This window comes from Macrosteles quadrilineatus, unplaced genomic scaffold (genome assembly GCF_028750875.1).
Source record: "Macrosteles quadrilineatus isolate MER2022 unplaced genomic scaffold, UCM_ALF_1.0 Scaffold_7__1_contigs__length_78375512, whole genome shotgun sequence".
Lineage (NCBI taxonomy): Eukaryota > Metazoa > Arthropoda > Insecta > Hemiptera > Cicadellidae > Macrosteles > Macrosteles quadrilineatus.
Genome location: NW_026542600.1, coordinates 269,174 through 292,555, shown reverse-complemented (window position 1 = coordinate 292,555; position 23,382 = coordinate 269,174). Strand labels below are relative to the sequence as shown.

At 36.3% G+C, this 23,382-nt stretch overlaps 1 protein-coding gene across 1 annotated transcript in view; it reads left to right on the top strand.

Annotated features, from left to right (window-relative positions):
* Positions 1 to 23,382, top strand: part of LOC128999125 (unconventional myosin-XVIIIa-like) — an 83,195-nt gene that overhangs the window by 22,841 nt on the left and 36,972 nt on the right. The window contains exons 12-18 of the mRNA XM_054425486.1: positions 389 to 611; positions 1,825 to 2,011; positions 2,745 to 2,934; positions 6,132 to 6,294; positions 6,808 to 6,985; positions 7,727 to 7,858; positions 8,266 to 8,469. Coding sequence (XP_054281461.1) covers positions 389 to 611; positions 1,825 to 2,011; positions 2,745 to 2,934; positions 6,132 to 6,294; positions 6,808 to 6,985; positions 7,727 to 7,858; positions 8,266 to 8,469 — 1,277 coding nt within the window. The remainder of the gene's footprint in view (positions 1 to 388; positions 612 to 1,824; positions 2,012 to 2,744; positions 2,935 to 6,131; positions 6,295 to 6,807; positions 6,986 to 7,726; positions 7,859 to 8,265; positions 8,470 to 23,382) is intronic.

Sequence of the window (23,382 nt, the reverse complement as noted above, 5' to 3'; positions counted from 1 at the left end):
CCTGCTCCAGACCAACTTTGATAAGCTAAGAAAAACACAACCTTCCCTTCCCCTTTAAATTTACTCTTTTTATTAAATTTCATACAGATTAAATAAGTTAGTAACTGTTTTATTAGGCTAAGGTAAATACTTTGGATGGTTCACTTTAGTATAACTTCAAGCCCGTGATTGGGAAACCTTTGGTTAATATAATAATACCTTCTAAACAGACACAATATTATTCAAGTTTTTGTGAATATTAATTTGACAATAAGTAGTATTACCATCTGTTTTTATCTTATCAAGCTGTGTCTTGTATTTTACATAATTGAATACTTATCAAGCACTTACTATCTCACCACAAAATCCATAAATGAACAGTAGCTCACTGGTTTTCCTTATATTTTAGACAAGTCGGCGAACAGGTGGCAGTTTGGAAGAGCAAATGCTGCCCAAAGAGCGGCCCAACTTCTCGGCACGACGGTGGACAAGTTGACGCAGTTGTTGTTCGGCTACTCCGAGACTGGTTTTGTCTCCCCGCCTGAGATGGACGATGGACAACTAGCTCTGGATGCCTTTGTGGTTGGATTGTACAGCGAACTTTTCAATGTCATCGGGTTTTTCATAAATAGGTTAGTTAGAGCTTAAAGCTTTGGTTAGTACTCGCTTAGTATAAAATATGACCTACATTACAATTAAGTTTAGTTGGCCAAGTTGGATGTCCAGATAACCCGGACTGGGTTACAATCATATAAAATATATACTTTGGTATTGCCATTGCTTTGCATGAATCCATAACTGAGTGGTGATTTTGTTTGATCATGTTTCTGCAGTTTTCCACAACTGAGTTGGCTTTCCGTGACTGTATACCTGTTACTTACTGTAATTCTGCATACCTGCTTGGTGATTCATTGCCATTTCGAAATTGATTGTGATGTGTAAATATTATTGTCAAGTATTTTCCTCCCCTGATAAAAAAATCACAGGTTTTTGTTATGTCGAAACAATTTTACTAAACAAGATTGTACTGGATTCAATCTTTATACCGAGAGATTAAAAAAAATATGTATACAGTTTTTGCAGATTGGTAATATTTAAATTTGGCTTGTTTTTCTGTAAGAAGAGCTGGTAGCTTTCATGTAAACGACTAGGAATTGGACCATGAACAATGTTCATGCTTTTATAACTTGATAGTTCACATTTTGGGTGTATTTATGTAATGATAAGTTTAAATGTGTATAACAGAGGTTACATGAGCACAGGGAGGGATCAGTAGATATCACAAGACAGGAGCCAAGGTTACTCTACTGGACATGAATGAACTCCAACCATAAAAATTAATTTTGACCGTACTGCATTCAGTTAGTCAAAATTTTTAATAGCTGGGTTTTTATACCATGGGAGTGAGTGAGTGGGTTCTACCAAAGTTTTGGGTAGGCCTAATTATTTTTTTAGATTTCACAATTAAAAAATTCACGCTTTTGTCACATTTGTGGTGGACGATGATTATGTTTTTATGACTGTGGGAGTCAATGATGATGTCTACAAGATTGCAGGAGCTATTCAAGATTTTGCCGTGATCACAAAAGACTATATGGTGATGTTTTTGCTGATGCGGGAGACGATGATGTCTGCACTACTGCGGGAGATGTTCAAGATTTTGCTGCAATTAAGGACTTCTGCCTTCTTTTATGACGATTTTAATTACTCTAGCTCTATGTTTTTGATTTTATAATTCTTTCTGTAAGAGATTTGGATAAAAGGTGATTCAGATAGTTGGAGTATTGTAGATGCTTGTGTATTAAACAATTGGCACACAATATTGATAATGATAATCTTCCCCAGATGTATCACCATGAAGGTTCACACAGTCTTTTCCCTACTGGTCGTGGATAGCCCAGGGTTCCAACAACAGAGCTCTCATGGTGACAGTGTAGCTTTCTACAATCTCTACATCAACTACCTGGCCGAGAGAATCAACCAACTCTTCCAACATAGGAGTATCGTGGCTCCAAGGGAGCAATATCTACAGGTTTGTAGAAAATATTACCTGAGTTAGTAACATAAAAATAATCGTCCAGAATTGAGAGGTCACAAAGTACACTTATTACAAACATAACAATTACAGTGAGCTACATTTTTAAAGCTATTAATATTATTTTCAAAATAATTTACTTCTTCCTTATACCGTTTTTGCTGCTCTGAAGAGCTTATTAGTCTCTGCATGAATAGCAAGGGTGAGCTACATTGTTCGACATCTAGAAGCATCGGTCCACCTCATTAAAGTACATTGCAGATTACAGGTTAGGTTAGGTGGCTTAAAATTCTGAAGGATAGTTATTATAACTTTGGGTAAAATGGACTTTATCAAAAGTTTGACTGCACTGTGTTACGGTAGTTAAGGGAAAACCTTCCATTTTCAAGTGACCTTAATATCCACATTTACCTACTCTTCTAAAAACATATGATACCCTAAATAAAAAGGGTAGTTAGGTAAATGTACTTAAAAGCGCAGTGTACTGTTGGATGAATGGCACCTTTTATTTTTTTCATGTTAGTTTTTAGTATACAGTATAAGTATTGTAGCTTTAATCCCTTTACTATGATGATGATGCCAATTACAATTTTCTGTATCGTTCAAAGACTGATTACATGAATATTCATAGTCAAAACTCTAAGCATAGGAAAAGTTAATTTTACCCAACATGAAGACCATCCGATTTGTCAGACAGTTGCCATGAATGGTCACATGTTTTGTTGTGCAGGAACAAGTGAGTTTGCTGGATGGAGAAGAGGAGGGAGGAGTTTGTGAGTCAAGTAGGCAACTCCTATCTGCTCTAGACTCCAACTCCAGCTCCAACTCCCGAGGGTTGTTCTGGCTGCTGGATGATCTGTCCTCGGACGCCTTCGTCACTGACCTGGCCCTCGTAGACAAACTCTTCAATGTCATCAGAGGTGAGTCATTCAAACTAAACAAATTTGTTGTGTAGTAACACATTTGTGTTTATTGTTCCTGGTTGGACTCTTTACTAGAGGTGTGCGGATATCCGAAAAATCGGGTCGGATTCGGTTCGGTTCGGATATCCGTATCCGAACCGAGCCCAAATTCGATATCCGACACTATCCGTTATATATCCGACTTTTTCGGATAGACAATATATTTTGACGTTTTGGACAGAAAACCTCCATAACCACCATTAGTTTCCCAGGACAAAATTACAGCAATACGTTTCCAACGACCTAACAGCAAACGGCAAAGAAGCCGTATGATGCAATACTGATAACTAGTTTAGTCGTTATCGGCTGTTTTGCTTTACGATTAGATTCGTCTGGAACGAACAGACATAAAGCAGAAAAGAACTACCATGCTCAAATGAAAGTCAACTCGTACTTGTCTTGCTCCTGATACTAGGGGCGCTGCGTAATAGTTTTTTTACAGTACTGTTTCAAAGTAGAAAAATCTAGCCTACTACTGTGATGTTAGTAAACAATAGATTAAATGTTTCCCGAAAAAAGTGAGAATAGAAACAATAGAAAGGCAACACAATAGAAGGGTGAGAGGGGTTGGGCAATAACCTCGAAAGGAGCGCGGGTAGTGAGTCAAGTGGGTAGTGAGTCAAGTAGGACCGGAGGGGGAAGGGGTGGGTAAGACCTTGAAGCTATGTATAGACTTGCACTACTTCCCTAAACCGAAAGGACTGGCCGGCGAGTGGTATTCCAATCACAGGACAAGATACGTTGTTTTTTGGGCATTCATTGCCCGGTTTGACTTTGGATTGTCTTACTGTGTAGAAACTTTGAATAATAAAAAATAAAGTTAGAACTAACCACGATTATTTAGCATTAATTGTGTACATATTAAATGATTAAACGATAGGGACCATGGATATATACAAACTTTTGTCGTGATTTTAATTTCAACATCAAAATACAATATTGCACAATCGTGATATTTTAGGTCATTGACCTTTATTATGCATCCGGTATTGCTGTTTCAGAAGAGAAGCACGTTGATAAATTATAAATTGATATTCCCGTAGTTAAAAAGAATTGTTTTATAAACCTATAAAACAAAATCATAAAATCTTACATAAAGATAACAAAAAATAACGGAAATTGTAAAAAGGGAATAAAGATAACAACGTCATTATTCTTTCTCTTTGTTCTTCTATTTCTTGGGTTTCCCTTATCACGCATTCGTCATCAGCTTTTATGACATAGCGCACAGCAGGGGGTAAAACACTTGAGTGCAGCCGAGCGGCACTAATGAGGGTCGGACCTTCTTGGGGGTGAACAATAGACGGCTTATCAGACCCTCCCCTCCCCTCCCCCGTGGTCTGGAGAAAGCTTGTAAACAAACTATTGCACAAGCGCGCGTGGCTTGACATTGGGCTGCTTCAATTATAATTTTGTCAAATGAACTGTGATGTTTCAAAATCAAAAACAATAATTTGGGACCATACTGCTTAACAATAATGGACTGCAAGTATTGTTGAACATACAATCCATTTTTAACAAACTAAGATTATACGATTCAAATACAATTATAAAGATTATCTTGGTATTTTACTTGGGGTAATGAAGTTATGTCTAGGCTAGTGTAATTCTCGGTTCATCAAGGTTCTACTGAATTATGTTTGGCAGTGAATATGTGTAGAATGCAATTTATAAATTCAGGGATACACACCTTTTACACAGTTATAAAGTCTAATTGCCCAACATCAAATCGTGAGCTAGAGCCAATTTAGTGCATTAGTGATTCTACACTTGGCAAACCCACAAAATGCCACTTAAGCCCAATAATCCGTTCCAAAAACATAAGGAAATACATAATACAATGTGAAAATAAACTTGAGATCGAACTCCTTGGCTTGTGAGAACCAGGAAACAAGATAAATCATAACCTCAAGTAAACAAGCCCAAACGTTTGACACCAGTCCTGCTGAGCTAAGGTGTTTGTGAAGATTTCGGCTGCTAGTGTACTTAATTCAAGCAACCAACTTTTGAAAATAAATGTTGTGAATTGTGATTTTCAAGAGAGAGAAAACTGTGGACTTGGCTAATTTGAAATTCTATAGTTCAAAATCGTCATTTAAGTTTATTTACACAGCTTTACATTGTTTTGTAGGTTAAAAATACATATGCAGCTTATTATTAACCGCGCCGAACTATCCGAATCCGAAAATATCCGAATCCGAACCTCCCAATATCCGATCCGATCCGAACCGAGCCTCAACTATCCGATCCGAATCCGATCCGAAATGAAATTTCACTATCCGCACACCTCTACTCTTTACCATTCAAGTAGGCTTGCAATCTCCACAAAAAAAACCCTAAACCCAGGCCAGGCCCTTGTGCTCTATAGTCAATGTTACATCATTCATCTAAATCTAAAATTATGTATGTGTTAGTACACTTGGGGGAGCAAGCGAGTCTAGTGGTAGGCACGGGACTTTAGGCCCTGAGGTCCCGGGTTCAAATCCCACCAAATCACTAATTATTTTAGCTAAGTGATAATGCCACCCTAGCCTAGCTTGAAGTAATGTGAAAAACGATACCCAACTAGAACCTAGTGTCCTAGGAAAAAAAACGTTTTTGTGAGAATCAAGTACTAAATAAAAATACTGTTATAGTTAAAAATGCTATAAAAAATAAATATGTTACGGAAATGAAATCTTTTTTTAAAAGTTACTTAAGAATAAGAATAAGAATATTTATTTTCTCCCAGTAATACAAGTATTACAATAATTAAAATTACAATGCACAAACACAATAAAAAGAAATTGATATAATATTCTATTAAAACTAAATGTCCCACGTGTTAGACTGACTAAGAAGAAAAAAAACACTGGCTTATTCACAACAATATCAACATAATAAATAAAACTAAGAATTATACCTGGATGATTTTAATTTCATTCTCTTTTTTGTGCAATTTATTGGGAGAAAATGTAGGGCCCCCGAGACAAAGCCTGTTTGGGGGTTCCTTCATTATAAAATAACCAAAAAAATAAATAAAAGACAGCGATCAGACAAAATAATCAAGATTGTAAATTAAAAAATTGAGATCTCTATACATAATAAGGTGCCATAATATAAACTTACCTGTCTTCTGGCAGATGAAAATTTGTTCAATCTGATTGATTCCACAGAGAATGACGGGTTGATCAAGAAAGGTCCAGCTCTAGATCAGATAACTCTACTCCACTGTGGCTCCAATACTCCGGTTGTATACTCCATGGCAGGCTGGCGTAGACAATGCCTTGATCATCCTCTGATTCGCACAGCCGGCTCACTTCTCAAGGAGTCATTCAAGTAAGTATAATCTTGGACCATTTCTTGCCCCTCGTCCTACGACTCAAGGCTCTTGCTTATGACTTGTTTCACACACCACAGAGAGGAGAGCTACAGAGGAAACCTTGCGCTTTCAACAATAGTATGTTGAGCTGGAAATATACTGACGAGCAAGGAAGAGTCCAAGCAGCAAGCACTGTGGGGGTCTTTCTCCACCGAGAGTGTTGCTGTACATAATGGCAATGAGAGGTGTTTAACTTTACCCTAGACACCAACGACTAGGGCTAGACACCACTTAAGTACACATTGAATGTTTCCTTTGTGCGTTACTTCTCTGTGCAACAAGTGTTTCAAATTGTTTCATACAAATGCCACCATTTAATATTGACCATTTTTTGGTTGGTTGGTTATATCTGTTTCAATTGATATAGACAATAGTTAAACAAGGTTCAACTGAGGTTATAATCATGATCTTGTTAGTAGGCCTACTATATACAGTCAGTACATATTCTGATTCTGATTGTGATTCTTCAGGAAGGAAGTGAGTGAGATGTTTGTGAAGAGTTGGGGAGCTGGATTGACAAGTACACTGACGGGTTCTATCGTAGGACTGGAGGGTTACCAAACACTAAGGAAGGGCTCGACCATGCATCGCTCTGCCACCTCCCCTCTTAAACACAAGTCATTCTCCTTGCAGCTTAAGTTTACAGTGGTGAGTAACTATGTATTAACTGATTCCATTTATGCTAGAAATATGAACGTTTTTACATTTTTATTTTGTTTTTACAATTTCTATTGGTTAAACAGTCACTGATTAGATTAACACAGGTAGTCTATACTCAAGGCCACACTAAAAAAAACAGGCCGTAATGCTCGTCAAACATGACGTCACAATAGTAGACGGCAATGACGTAGGTATTTATTTATTTATTTTCCAAGGAATGATTAAAACAAGCAGCTGATCACAAACGGCAAACATCACGTCATTGCCGTCTTCTATCGTGACTTCATGCTTGACGAGCATTACGGCCTGCTTTTTAGTGTGGCCTTGCTTTACTATACAGGGTAGTTGCGTTCTGAAAACATAGAATTACACAATTTGTTTTGGAACCATTATTTAGTACTTGAAAACCAATAATTTAACGTATCAAAGTGTTTTTGTACACCCAATGGTTGTAAAGAAAATTTCAAAAAAATTTACTTTTTAAATTCTTCTGTTATTCTTATGAAAAAAAAAACAACTGTTAAGATTGCTCATTTATGGATGTATTTTGAACAAATTTATTTATTTTGTACTAAGTTATTAACATTTTTCTAAAAACATGTTTCCTCCCCTTTAGCAGCTAACCTAAGAACTCATTATTGCTAATGTTATTAAAATAGGAGAAAAGATGTCACATTTCAGTATAAACTCAGTTGGTTTTGTTTGTTATCTAAGTTGGTTTGGTTGCAGGACGGTCTGATAGACACACTCAAGCGTACAAGGATCAAGTTTGTCCAGTGTCTACTGCCTCATCGTACTGCTGGACTAACTGACACCTCCCCCCCTGATACACTCATCAACATTCCTCTAGTTAGAATGCAGGTATGTTAGATTTCTTAAATTCATCATAAAATTATAATCGTAATCCTCTTTACTCACTTACTTCATCAAATTGTTCATATTGAAACCTTCTTTCTCTTTTCTTTGCACGTACCCCTTAAGATCTTCTACGAGGGCTATCCAGAAAGTAGATTATCCTAGCGGATACAGTCAAAAACGTAATCTACTTTCTGGATAGCCCTTGTATTAATTAAAGATGTTTTCTTAGTCTGTTGTCAGCTGTGAAAATTTTCCTGAAAAATCTAAAACTGACAACAAATGTAAAATTAACTTTTTCAAGTTATTTTGGAATATTTTGTAAATTTGATCAATCCACGAATAATAGAACAGAAATGAAATGATCATAAACATAAAGTTTCTAATCATTGTGCAATTTGGATCGTTTTCAGATTCGCGGGTTCAGAGTTCTGGATGCTGTAAGACTTTACCGCCAAGGTTTCCCCAAGTCAATGTCTCACAGAGAGTTCACCAGAAGGTTTCATCTCCTTTGTCCAACTGTCACATTGCACGACAACCAGGAGAAGGCTGCTGTAGAAGAGATGACCACAGTTCTGGACATTGACTCGGCCAGCCACAGGATCGGACTTTCCAAGGTAGGATGATCACCTGTTATACGCATGTATATAACCAGTTATGTAGATTTGACTTTCTTGGCTGCAGCAAATTGAATCTGGTCGCATAAAGTTGGGGATTCCTTTTCCACGAGTGATGTTCTAGTTCTAACAAGGGTGTTGATCCTTCTCATGAGGTGTGTTGTTCTCTTCTTATGTGTGGTGTTGATCCTTCTCATGAGTAGTGTTGTTCCTTCTCATAAGTGGTGTTGCTCCTTCTCATAAGTGGTGTTGTTCCTTCTCATGAGTGGTGTTGCTCCTTCTCATGAGTGGTGTTGTTCCTTCTCATGAGTAGTGTTGTTCCTTCTCATGAGGGGTGTTGTTCCCTTCTCTGTTGCTTCAACCCTTGTTATAAGTGGTTTTGTTTGTTCCCATAAGTTTTAGAATCCTAATAAATGATTGAAAATCTGTAGGACAGAAATTTTTACTTTAAGAGGGGATAAAAAATTATTTTTACCTTAAATTTTTAGACCGGACAAAATGGCATAAGTTTGGACTGTGTTTGTAAACAAAATTTACTACCTGTTCTTTTAAGGTGAGCTTAGTACAATACAAACTAGTCAAATTGAAGTACCAGTATTTTCAAATTTGAATGAAAACTTTAATTGATAAATAATACTGCTTACTGCCATGGCCACTTGTACCCAAGCTGGTACTTGGCCTGGCCAACACGTTGTGGCCAGTTCTCTCGGTCCTCAGAATCTTCCTCTACCAGTCTAATTTTTCCCTATCTTTCTGGACTTTATCCCACCACCTGGCCTTTGGTCTTCCTACTGGTCTCCTTCCCCTCGGATCTCCCCTTAGTACCTTCTTCAACAAGCTCTCCTCATTTCTCTTCAAGATATGGCCAACCCACCTTAGCCTTCTGTTTTTGGTTATTGTCCTCTCCTACAATATCAGGGTCTCGGAATGATTCTCTTAACTCTTGGTTTTGGCGGATTCTCCATTCTCCATCTCCTCACACTGGATAGCTCTTAGAACTTTCTTTTCAAATGAGATAAATAATAAAGATAGTAATTAAAACAAAGTAAGATTTTGCAAACATATAATTTTTACATGACTCGATAAACCTAGGCCTTGTAGTAACAAAGTGACAAAATAGGATTTAACTCAAAACCGATCAAAAAAGTAAATGCAGGTAAAGGATGTAACATAGGGAACAAGGGCCTAGGTTTTTGGATTCAGGGATATATGTTAGATAGGGGCTTCAGTAGGTTTTTCATCACATAAGTCTACATATTTGTTGAATGCAACCTTAATTCTTGAGGGAATAATAATATTAGACTGATCGTGATCGTCTTTTGCATATGCTACAAAATATTACCCTCCTGTAATTTCCTGATCCCTACATTTATCTCATATTAGATCAAGGATATATTTTGTCCAGGCCTGACCTGATTTTTAAAATTCCTGCAGACTCCTATAAATGGTAGTTAGTTGTGTCAATCCTCTTCAACATTATTCCCCCCCATAAACAGTTTTGCTTCTTCCTGCTAGTGTTGAGACTTATTCTTAACATGTTCGCTGCGGCCCATCAATGGCAGGCGTAACCCCGGTGCAGTGCTGTGCTGAACGAACCAGATTGCCAAGGAATTGGCTTTCAAATGTTGGTCTGACGAATAGCAAATAACGTGCGGTGATGTATTGCGTTACGACGAGAGTCGACGTAGCTCTCTAAAATACCGACAGATAGCAGCACTGCTTGGAACGTAGTCGGTCCTATTGTATTGCCAATTGTAGGGAGAAAGACGGGACTCATTTTTTTTTTTTTTTAAGTTGAAGGATGTCTTGGTCGGGGATCATCTTTGATATCTTCTCTCCCTTCTTCGAATTGTTTATACCACTCAAAACAAAACCCATGCAAGTCTAGTCACATACGTTGCTCCCTATACACTTGTTGTAAGAGAGAATAAGTCTATGTTGAGGGCTTCACACAAAATTTTACGTTTACGTTGTTCAGATATATAATTTTTCCAACAAGCATCATATGCACAACCTGACTTGAACAAAGGCTGTGGCCGAACTAAGCAACCTAGTGGCATCAAACAGGTTGGAATGTGGATGGGAGATGTCAGGCAAATCAGCAATACTGTATAGCATTTGGCCTTTAGGTTCTCATAGAAAAGCAGTCCTGTTATTTTATACCCATATGTCGTATATTCCAGTGAGCTCTCCGACTCTTTGTTGTTTATTTTGTGAAGCGCTCTTTTGCATCAGATACCAGCAGTACATGTGTATGACCTCATAGTACATGGGTTGCTTTTTAAGTAAGGGCCGATTGTGCGTATAGTTTCTTAGTTCCTGTGTACACCGACACGAGGCTCCTCTCTGCTTATTGGCATTATTTGTGAACAGAATGGCACCATTTTCAGTTCTGTAGCTGACGTTTATGCTTCGCTGTGTGTTTAGGAAATCACTTATTAGCTCTTTTGCTGCATAATTAGGTTAGTATCATGTTTTTCCACCACAAGAAACACATCCGATACTGGCATTCATCGCTAGATGACCAAAGGTTGTAGCCCTAATGCAATGAGTGATGGTGAAGTGTGGAAATGGGTTAGGGAGTAGAAAAATGGTTGTAAAAACCTCCTTTCCATTGTGGCCTTCTGTGATTAGTCTGGGTACCTACAAAAAACATAATTCTTTTCGAAATGAACATTTTCACAGACATTTTTAAACTCCCTAATTCATTTAGAATCATAGCTTTAGTTAGTTCATTTAGTAGTTTGTGAGAATAGTTCATTTTGGTATGGTTGGTATCACATGTGTTTTGTATAAGTTAGTTGTCATGGATACCAGATGTTTTGTGGAAAGTTATGTTGTGTTTTTGTATCAAGTAAATCTTGTACCTAATACACCTTTAGTCTTTATCATTCTACACAATTTAAGTCCATTTACAACAGTTCATTTATACACTTTACCGTCTATACTACATTAGGGCCATAAATTTCAGTCATCTGCCAATGAATGTCTGCAGCCGATATGTTTCTTGTAGAAAAAAAAAACATATCAATAACCTTATATTGCATGTGGCAGGAGATTCGATAATAAAAAATAAAAAAATCCAGACACACATTGAAGCGGACACACCTGCAACAGAGCTGCAAATGGCTTATTTCTGTAAACAAATGATGCCAACAAGCGGCGAGGAGTCTTGTTGAGGTGTACACGTTATACGTACAAATGGCCCTTACGTGGTAAAATTACTGTTGTAGATAGTAATAACTTAATCAAGACTCCAAGACAACTGACTCAAAGTGTATTTGTATATGTATATGTTGTATATGTGTATTTGTATGTTGCATGTGTATAGATAAAAAGGATGCTATAAAGAAGTACAGTAAAATCCCGACCAACCAAAATCAAGCGGGCAAGGTTATTTCAGAAATTTTTTTCCGTTCATCAATAGTTAGAATTTAAAGACTATTTTCATTCAAATAGATTTACGACAGTCGTTTTTGATGTTATTGTAATTACTGTAATGTTAAAATCTTGAACCGAAAAGACAAAATCTTTTTCTTTTCTAAAAATAATTGACAATTGTTATCTGAACGTTATCTTTATCGCTATATGAGATCCGCGTTGTCGGCTCTATTATATTCTGTTGGACAAGACAGGACAACTACCCGTCCTGTTGTCTAGCTAGTTTTTTATTTGATAAGTATTTTTATTATAGTTTTGGTTAACCCGAGTTTCAGTTTAACGGAGTACTTTTAAAAGGGGTTTTCTGTATATTTGTACACATTCATACAGTATTTCTGGGAACAAGAACAGACTGGATTGGAAATATCAATCCTGACTGATTCATGATCTGAAAGGTTCAATTTTTTTAGCATATGTTATCAGTTACCCGCCATGACAGACTGTCAGATACTATAACAAAATATAATTAACCCTACATCATGCATTTTGAAAATATTTTAGACAAACTAACTTAATTTATGACATTGAGTCAACAATTTTGTATATACATAAAAAGAGACTTCATTTCAAACCTTTTTAAGTAAATAGAAAACGGAACTGAACACAATGTTTATCGAGACTGATCCATCCCTGCACCTTACGAACTGCCCAGGTTTGCCAACCTCCTCAAAATACTGTGACATTCCTGTTTGAAGTGTTACCAGCTCTGTATGATAAAATATATTTAAAAGGTTTGAAAGGTAAAATACCAGAATCTACACAAAAATCTTATAAAAAATTACAGAAGACAGTCCTTTATTGATTGTGTTTGTAAAGTTTGTATTTGTTTGGTTAACAGGTAATGTCCTACACCAAATAGGTAAAAACATTCTTACTGAGAGTCAGGCTATACTCAACTAATAGACAATACTTTTAGTTTGACTTGTTTGGCACAGTTGAAGTTGTCTAAGTGAGAATCATTGTCCTGTATATTTACCAATGTAAAATGTAAAAAAATCATCTTTTGATAACCAAGCTCATCAACATTTAAAACATAATTATAACCAGGGCCACTGTTATAACAGGGTTTGGGTTTGTTGGGGACGCAAGGAAGAGAGAAATTACCCCACTAGGTAGGTAGAGAGGGGTGCAATTGCCTCGGGCCTATAGTACATAACATACAAACCACAGGCCTGATTATAACGGGATATTGGCTTTTGTCTGTTGCCCAGGAGGTGTCACGGTTATTTTAAGGCAAGATCATGTGGGTTTTCTGATGTTCAACTTATTCATTTACCCTTTCGATGCCAGAATATTTTTTTGTAATTTTTTTAAAAATGCTAGCGTTAACTAATATACTTATTTTGTCCGAAAAGTGCTCGGCTTGCCACGGGAGCAAAGTCTAGTGTGTGAGAAAAAAGTCAGTAAAAATTTAAATTTTTCATCTGAAATCTGCTAAGGAACGATATATCGGGCCTCGATCATATGAGGAATCGAAAGAAACCATCGCTGTTTCGAAACTACAACCGAGTCAACCAATATGGTCATTAAAAATCACATGATCGAAAGTCGCACTGGCACGATATATCGTCGCTTTGCGCTTTTTGGATGAAACGCAAACAACGCTACATCGTTCCATAGCAAGACGCACAAATATATATTGTTGCATAGCACTGAAAGGGTAAATTACATTTTGGAGATCTCGTAGGTACTAAGTTGTATCTACTCATGCCTGTAGATTATATAATACCCATTTCTTCCACCCACATTGATATTTTACAAATGTTTGAGGTAAATAAAACTATAGCAATGTTTTTATTTACAGTAAATAATTTCTGAAAAATTACATCATCGTTAATATTTCTAACTGAAAATAATTCAATATAGTGTGCTACATAAAGTATATTTAAATCTAGTAACAAAAATTTATTTCAGAAGTGTTATCGAAATTACTGTCTGTTAAATTAAAGAAACGTTAAATTGAAAAACCCAAGCTAATTCGTTTAATGATTGGTGAACCAGATAACCAACGTTGTGAACAAATACTTCCCTAGGGTTAAACTTGTCAAATAATCAAATAAGTAACTAGGTTTTAGGTATCATTGTTAAATACAAAAGGTTTACAAATCCTATTTTTTTATGAATCTTAAATCTCACATTTTAGAACAATTTGATGTATTTTCAAGTACAAATAATATTACTGTTCAAAAGTTTATAAAACAGTCCTTATAATGGATATAATCACGATAAATAAAGATGCAATGAATAGGTACAAAATTTAAATAAAATTAAATAAATAAAGATTAAATAAAGTTTGAATATTACACTTTCATAGACTAGGTTATTTTATAACTATGTAGAAAATTTTGTTATAAAAAGTAAATCTGCTAATTTTCACTCAATGTTTTTATTAATTATAATATGAAAAGAAAAAAAGGATCCATAGAGCCAAAGCTAGGACTACTTAAGTAAAAAATTATATCAAATCCAAATAAAAACAATGATTGAAAAATAATCCTAAATTATGTAATCTGTTTTCTATTTTATAATCCCTTATAGTTTTCAACAAAAATATGTTATAACTTTCTGACATTATCTATTGTGATGTTATTTCTTAATGATGGATAAAAAAAGGTTATGATTGTAATAAAAGAATACACAAGTAATAGGATACCAAATACAATTTTAATTTTAAAAATGTGCTTAATTTTTGACTGCACGAAACAGCTGTTGTGTTGTAAACTAGGTGGGATCGTTTTGATAGCAACCAAGTAATCTAAACTTCAGACGATCCAGAGGCCAAGAGTCCTTGGAGGCTAGCGGCCATCTGGGATATATTCAAACAGCTGCTAAAGAGTTAATTGTCATCCAAAAATAGTTTTTCAAACATCAAAGTGATTATAATGTAGATAACTAGTATACTGTGAAATTATAAATGTTGTTTGTTATTTTGAATGCATTTCCAAGAGGGTTCATTGAAGCCAACGGCCATCTTGAATTTGCCCACCATAAGAGCAATGTTAATTTTGTCATTTTCAAACAGCTACTGAAGAGTTATTTACCACCTCAAAATATTTTTTTCAGATACCAGAGTGATTGTAATTTAAATATCTAGTATACTGTGGGATTAGAAATTTTCTTTGTAGTTGTTTAATTGTTTTATGAGTTAGAACGTCTAGGCTCCAAGAACTCTTTAACACAATATTATTGTTTCACTTTACCCGGGAGGGGGACATATTGGTTTCTGTGCACCCTATTTTTTCAGTGGAGGGTTTACTTTTTGAATCCATATAACCTATTGCGCAACATTCATAAGCATACACAGTAACTTTAAAATTTAGTGAAACTATCTTGTAATATGTTGACATATTGCATTGTAATAAAACGATCAAAACTTAGTGCCTTCAAAAAGCGCGATACATTATAAACGCAGGACTGTATAGCGGGTGGCGTAGGGATACTTGCAGGCGCTACTTAACATGACGTGGCGGCGTAATAAAGTAGACCACTGTGGTGATAGTCGATTGTTAGCTCATATGATTGAAAATCATAATAATTATAATTATTTGTTTGAAACCGGCCAAAACCCAATGAAAAAACTGTGGGTTTCACTTTTTTCAATTGACCAAGTATTTTTGGAAAACAATTTTTAGTGTAGATTGAAGTAGATGGACCTTAAACCAGAGGTGGTGCTGATTTGAAAATGTCTTTGCCCTTATGTTTGGCATTTCGTGTTCGTCTATAAGCATTAGCACAAACATTTAGCAAGGGTATATATAACCTGTTACAGGTCAAAACTCAAAACAGGAATTTTTACAAAAACTAAAATTTTAACTTATTTTTTAGCCCTACTTTCCGAATTAGCTTTTATTCGCACCATTTTTGTTGCGGATGGTCAGTATTTTTTGAATTCCCTCAACGTCTTGTGCAATCTGTTCTAGTCTTCAATGCGGTACAAAATATTGTATATTGCGCAATACATATTAGGCCTATCGATCGTGTTTTGGACCCCCCAAAGAATCTATTTGCATTTCGACGTCTTTAATAATTGAGTTTTTTATGTATGTTTGTTTGTGCTCTATCGTCCCAATTATATTTTAAATAATCCCGTGGATTAGGCTTATGTGTAGCTTTTTACGGCAGGGCTTTATCAGACACACAATAAAGCCAAGTTTAGTGGATTTTAGGATTTCCTCTCATCTATCAGAGGAGATGTGGGGGTTGTGTCCAACCCGTGTGTCAAATCCCAGTACAGACATCTCGATTGATAAGAAATATCTGAACTCCCATACTAATTGCGTGATTGCAAATGTATGCGTCACTAGTTTTTCTTCACTGATTTTCAAAATCTATGAACAGAAATAATTTACTAACTGTATATTTTGCCTTCGTATCATTGGTTTTATCCCATTGCCATTTGGGGATCTGAAAAGTTGTTAAACAGATGTTTTAAAGTTCTGTATTTTTAATGCCCTTCGAAATTATCTCAAGATTGAGCAGGGAGTTTTGAATCTGTAGTTGTTATTATAGCGTTAAGATTTTTTTAAACTGAAATTGAATGTTAGATAGTGTGTTGAATGTGACGCCAATGCAATGAGTTCAGTTTAACAACAATAAACATGATTAAATTTAATTTCATACATATCAAAACTAAATGCGAATCTAACGTCTCAATTTCAGCCAAGACAACAACGCCGCACCTTCGGGAGGAAATATAATATAACCTGAGATGGTTCCGCTCTATTCCCACAGAAAGCCAACAAGAAAGTGCTGAGTTGTTGTAAAACGATACGATTTATAATCAATTCTTCTGTTAAACTTGAATCGTTTACCTTTTTTAGCTAATTTCTTTTTTTTCTTTAGTCATTGGCCTCAAGGCTACTTGTTAGCGCCTTTTTGTCCTTGGGTTCGTGATAGCCTACTTTAGGTGCTGGATGCTCACACGTTTTGGGCAAAGTGCCTGAAAACGTGACTTTTTAAACTAAGTATTTCGAAAGTGTAAACCTTCATGTTGTATCGATAGCTGAACTCAAATTCTGATAAAATAGAACAAAAATATAATGGTAATTTTTAGCTAGTCAATTATCTATTTTCACATTTACACTTGAAAGTTTATGTTTTGTTTTACGAGTAGAACAGTTCTCGCTCAATATTTTGTATGTATCTAGTTTATCGTCAAACATATAAAGAGCTTTTAGCCAAAGTAGCTTCCGTCGTTTGATGTGTATTAACATAAGTCATCGCCGATGGTATATCTTGCAAAATATCAATATAAAGATAACCCTGTCGTCATATCTTCGACTGTATCTGTCTATCATTGTGGTATTCAGCTGATTTTCTGAACACTAAACACCCACATACTCATGATTGAAGCCTGTAAAGCAAGCAGGAATAAAGTTCAATGAATGGATCCACCGATATTTACTGTAGTGATCATTTAAATGACTGGACTGACGAAGTAGAACATTGTGAATGAATCCAGCGATGTTTACTGTAGGCATCATTTAACTGACTAGACTGACGAAGTAGAGCATTGTGAATGGATCCACTGATATTTACTTCAGGGATCATTTAAATGACTGGACTGACGAAGTAGAACCTTGTGAATGGATCCACTGATATTTACTGTAGGCATCATTTAACTGACTAGACTGACTAAGTAGAGCATTATGAATGGATCCACTGATATTTACTGTAGGGATCATTTAAATGACGGGACTGACGAAGTAGAACCTTGTAAATGAATCCAGCGATGTTTACTGTAGGCATCATTTAACTGACTAGACTGACGAAGTAGAACCTTGTGAATGGATCCACTGATATTTACTGTAGGGATCATTTAACTGACTGGACTGACGAAGTAGAGCATTGTGAATGGATCCACTGATATTGACTGTAGGGATCATTTAAATGACGGGACTGACGAAGTAGAACCTTGTAAATGAATCCAGCGATGTTTACTGTAGGCATCATTTAACTGACTAGACTGACTAAGTAGAGCATTGTGAATGGATCCACCATTATTTACTGTAGGAATAATTTAAATGACTGGACTGACGAAGTAGAGCCTTGTGAATGAACTCAGCGATGTTTACTGTAGTGATCATTTAACTGACTAGACTGACGAAGTAGAGCATTGTGAATGGATCCACCGATATTTACTGTAGGCATCATTTAACTGACTAGACTGACGTAGTAGAACCTTGTGAACCATGTTTACTGTAGGCATAATTTAACTGAAGAGACTGACGAAGTAGAGCCTTGTGAATGGATCCACTGATATTTACTGTAGGCATCATTTAACTGACTAGACTGACGAAGTAGAGCCTTGTGAATGGATCCACTGATATTTACTGTAGGCATCATTTAACTGACTAGACTGACGAAGTAGAGCCTTGTGAATGGATCCACTGATATTTACTGTAGGGATAATTTAAATGACGGGACTGACGAAGTAGAACCTTGTAAATGAATCCAGCGATGTTTACTGTAGGCATCATTTAACTGACTAGACTGACGAAGTAGAGCCTTGTGAATGGATCCACTGATATTTACTGTAGGGATAATTTAAATGACGGGACTGACGAAGTAGAACCTTGTAAATGAATCCAGCGATGTTTACTGTAGGCATCATTTAACTGACTAGACTGACGAAGTAGAGCCTTGTGAATGGATCCACTGATATTTACTGTAGGGATAATTTAAATGACGGGACTGACGAAGTAGAACCTTGTAAATGAATCCAGCGATGTTTACTGTAGGCATCATTTAACTGACTAGACTGACGAAGTAGAGCCTTGTGAATGGATCCACTGATATTTACTGTAGGCATCATTTAACTGACTGGACTAGTTTTGTGATGATTGTGAATGAATCTACCTCACTGGCCGCTGTAGACAGCCTTGTCGCCCACAGCTGGTGTTGGGTGTGAGTGTATGTGATAGGTCCGTAGTCGTAGTCCAGTGCAGGTATACATTACTACAAGCCCGTGAGTGTGGGTGTGTCCGTGTGTCGGCGACCCGGCGACATCTGCACACACTCTACACTGTAGTGTTGACGTTCACTGGTCCACTCCACGTTCAAATGTTACTTAGACACTGATTGTAGGATATTTTGTACTCGTTGCCACTTTGTATGGGAACGCTGTTTTGTTTGGAATCGAGGAAATTGACATACTGGTTCACTATCCGCTGTCCTTTTGAAACACTTATGAATTTCTCTAAAATACACTATGACTTCAATTATACACAGAAAGAATAAACGCTATTTTTTAGTGTTTTGTGTGTTTCCTTGTTTGGGATATTATTCAAAATACGGAATATTTTTGGCTTCTGTGGGATGTATAGGGATTTCAGGATTACGTGGAACGATTAGTAACATATCAAATCCTGTTTTGGGAGATTTCCGATTACATGTTTTGTGTATAGTTTATAATCATCGAATAGGACAGTTAATAAATGATCGTTGGGCGATGTTTAATTTGTTTTTTATAACAAACTGTGGGATTTAGGGGGATTATGAACATTACTGGCGGGTTATAAAATACAAACTGAGGGATAACTGGGATTAGAGTGAATCGAATATCCTTGTGCTTGAGCGTTGAGCGGATCACTACAGAATGCCGAGCGGCGATTCTCGGACTCACTTGTAGGTGTGGACATTCTTATCTTAACACGAAAATATACTTAAGTTTTTCCCCGTATTTGCTAGGATGATGTTGCTATGATGTTTGGCCCACTGATGAAACTTCGGGAAGGCCACGTTAGTTTACAAAACTAAATAATAACTCGCCAATTGAAAAATATTCGGCTTGCGGTGTACGACGCGATTCAAATGTTGTAATAATAGGCGCCGTATGCACAACAAAGAACGCGTCACAGTACAGCAAGCTTATGTTCTTGTTATAATGTTTACGTTTGATTGTTTACGCTGTAATTTCATCTTAGATCGGATGGAGCCCTTTAGTTTGTGATGCTATTACAACGATGCTATTTTAAAAGGATTTGTTTGAACTGCTCTTAAAAATTAACTATTATTAAGGCTTATGTGCCCTAAGTGCGCCTAAAAGAAAGTTATTTTATTTAATTGTAGTAGTTTTCAAGATAGCTAGATAGGCCATTAATAGTAGATTTTAGGCAAACGAGTTAGATTTTAACCTATTTTAGATGTTGTGTTATTTCCTTGTAATCTATTATGGTAATGCGGGATGTGAAAAAATGTGGAAATTAGTGTGATCGGAACAAGGTTTTCATCGTACTCGTGTTTAAGATCAATAAAATGGACGTTGGGACGTGTGTGTGTGGGCCGACGGGCGAGGTACGTGCGTAGGCAGTTCGCGGCCTACAGGCTCGCTAGTGCCGCGCCGTCCGCCATGCCGTCATGGTGCCGACTCTGCTACTACTACTGGTAGTCGGAGTGGCAGTAGTCTTCGTCACCGCTCTCGCTCTACAAGCGGCCATGCCCGCGCCCAAGATCTCCAAGATCCCGCAGCCCAAGTCTCGGAAACCCGCGGGAGTCGAGCTGCGACTGGACGAACCGAACACCGTCAAAACTCCCGAGGAAAAACTACCGAAGGCGGATCCTCGCGAGAAACAAAAGACTACGAAAATTGTCGATAAACTGATACCAGCTAAAAGTGTGACCGCGAGTGATAAAAAACGGGTGTTTGATAACGGCGTTCGACCGGCGAAAACTAACGATGTAAAAGTCATCTTGAAAAACGACAAAACTTTGGTGAAACCTACGGTGGTGAACAGGACGAAAATGTGTTGCAAAATAGACGAGGATAAAGTGAGTGTGAAAAAAAGTGAGAATAAGACGTTGGATATGTCTCCTAGGAAAACGCAGCGGCATTCAGCATTGCCTAGGGTAATGTGTAAAGATAATGGTGTAAACAATAACATAGCTGACACGACTAACGCTGCTGATAGTGCATGGATAGTGACTCACCGAGTGATGCTGGGTAGGATACAGCATGAACACATGCCCGTGGTCTCCAGTTACCTAGTACCTAATGGTAAAATTAGGGCGAAACAGGGTGAATGTTTGTTTGGTAACGATAAAGCGTCAATTGTAACTTTGAGTTCAACTTCTCTACCTAAAGTACTGGACTGTCTGGGGCGGAGGATAGACAAGAATTGTCTTCTGTTCACAGCTTTCTGCGTCAGCAGTGGTAAACAAATCTCTGACCGCCGTTTTAGAACTGAATGCGAGGTATGAATGCACTTTGTTGTTACGTTTAGGCATTTCAATAGTTTTCAATTATCACAACATAGTTTAGCTATAAACTACCAGTATCAAGCTTCTTATTATATTCATTCAATTCTAAAGTTTTTATGCTAATTGCAGTAAGTTTTAACTATCTACAATCGCTTAGAAGTAAAATATCAAATTATTAAGATTTTTTAGATAATTCAAATTCAAATATATTTATTTGTGATAATACAAAATCTTGGCCTCGCCAAGTTTGCAAAAATTGTCGGCGAGGTCCAATTGATTCACAAAAATTTAACTAACAAAATTTACATTTTTTTCTCTTTTTTTCTTTTTAACAAATATAAATATTTCTAGCGCTACTAATTCCATGGCGGTTTGTGGCAGGCACCTATCTAAGTTATACATAATAATGGCAGCAGAAATGTAAAATTCTAAATATGGCTTGAAAAATTGCTGATTTATAATCAATGCTTCATTCCGAAGTCTTTGTTCTCCTGGTTCATAGACCAGGGGTTTCTAAATATTGAAGAGGCAGTGTCTATGGACAATATTGTTGTACCTCTACATATTGCTGTTAAGCTATGTCGCTTCTCAGCTGTGGATAAAATTTGTATTCTGGTCTCAGCTTCACTACTGAAGTTGCATCTCATAGACTGGATGAAATTACTAAAAAATAGTGTAAATACAGACTTGATTCGACTCTCACGCAAAGACCGAGAATTCAGTTTGTATTCTGTTGAACTTCAGTTCAGCATGTATCAAGGGTTCAACCTAAATATCTGTTATACTGGGGTGTTTTAAAAAACAAAATTTTGTTGAAACATGGTCAAAATTTAGTTAATTCCAAAGTTTTCATGCTAATTGCAGTAAGTTTTATATATTTGAAATCGCTACCAATTTTTGAAAGTGGTTATTTTCTTTATGTTTTAATATAAATTAGTGCAGATTCATGATGAATTGTATAAATTCAGGTCTTTGCACCAATTTATATTTTTAAATGCAATCAGGAAGCTAAAATTCAATACAATTTTGTGTTTTAATTCGATACTCGAGACTTTTGCTATCAGAACATTGGCAAATAGCAAATTGGCTATTACTGTTACTAGACAATAAACGTCTGCAAATTTTACATTTAGTAAAATGAGGTTTTCAAAATGTAGGGAAAAACTACGCTATATCGGATAAGGGTAGTTCGTTAAGTTAAGGGTTGCTATGGCGATATTGACCTGTAAAAACAAAGCGCCTGGAACATCTTTGGTATATGTTATAACGTGTTAATTTTATCCTAGGGGTTCAATTCTATCACTATTGGTGATTTGCTAATGATCGTACCATATCCTGATGGTATAGAGCCCTTCTTCGGCCGAGTCCATTAGGAGATCTCCATTCTCTAAAAGTCATACAATAATTTTCAGTATGTATAACAAGGTTTTCCGACAAATACAAAGCTTTAAAATGCTTTGACCCTTTGAGGTCGAATTTTTTCTCCATTTTATTGCGAGTATAGTTTGCTATTCGAGCAGTCTGAAAAATGGCACCCGGTGAACTATACTCACCATTCGACCGCAAAAATTAACTTTTTTTAATGTTTGATATAATTTTTTTTTTTTTTTTGCCTTATAGCATGCCATTTTTGAGCAGTCGGCAAAATGGCGGATGGCGACCTATACTCACCATTCGACCGCAAAGGGTTAAGCTTTGATGGAAATAAAACAAAAGAGAATACTATTTTTTTTCTCAAAAGGAATTCTAATGACACAATTCTCATTATTGGCACTAAAACATTACTTACTAGCTGACTAACTGAAAAACTCCTAGTAAACTAACATTGCTGATGCATTCATTTAATCTCGCATGCTTTCATCCTGTATAATTAGAGAGTTTAACAGTAGGACTTCAAACTCCCTGAAGGGAAAGTTTAATTATATATCTTTCTCCTTTTACATTTAAAAACATTTGGAACTTAAGAATGCTCATCAACTGTTATAATCCTTTGACAAGTTAATAATACTCGTTTTTGCAAACCAAGTTTTGAATAATCCATTATTAAATATTCACTTTTGACCATCTACGATTATTATATTTTTAATTGCTTTATGACGTACCATTTTAACATAATTACCAATAACAATAAATTCGTTAAAAATTTTCATCAAAATTTGTATTTTTGTTGTCGAAAAATAATATCATCTAAATTAAATGTTTCGTCAGAAACAAATCAACAAAGAATCCCTTATAAGAAACTGCAGAGGAGAAAGTAAACTTTCTAGAATTTTA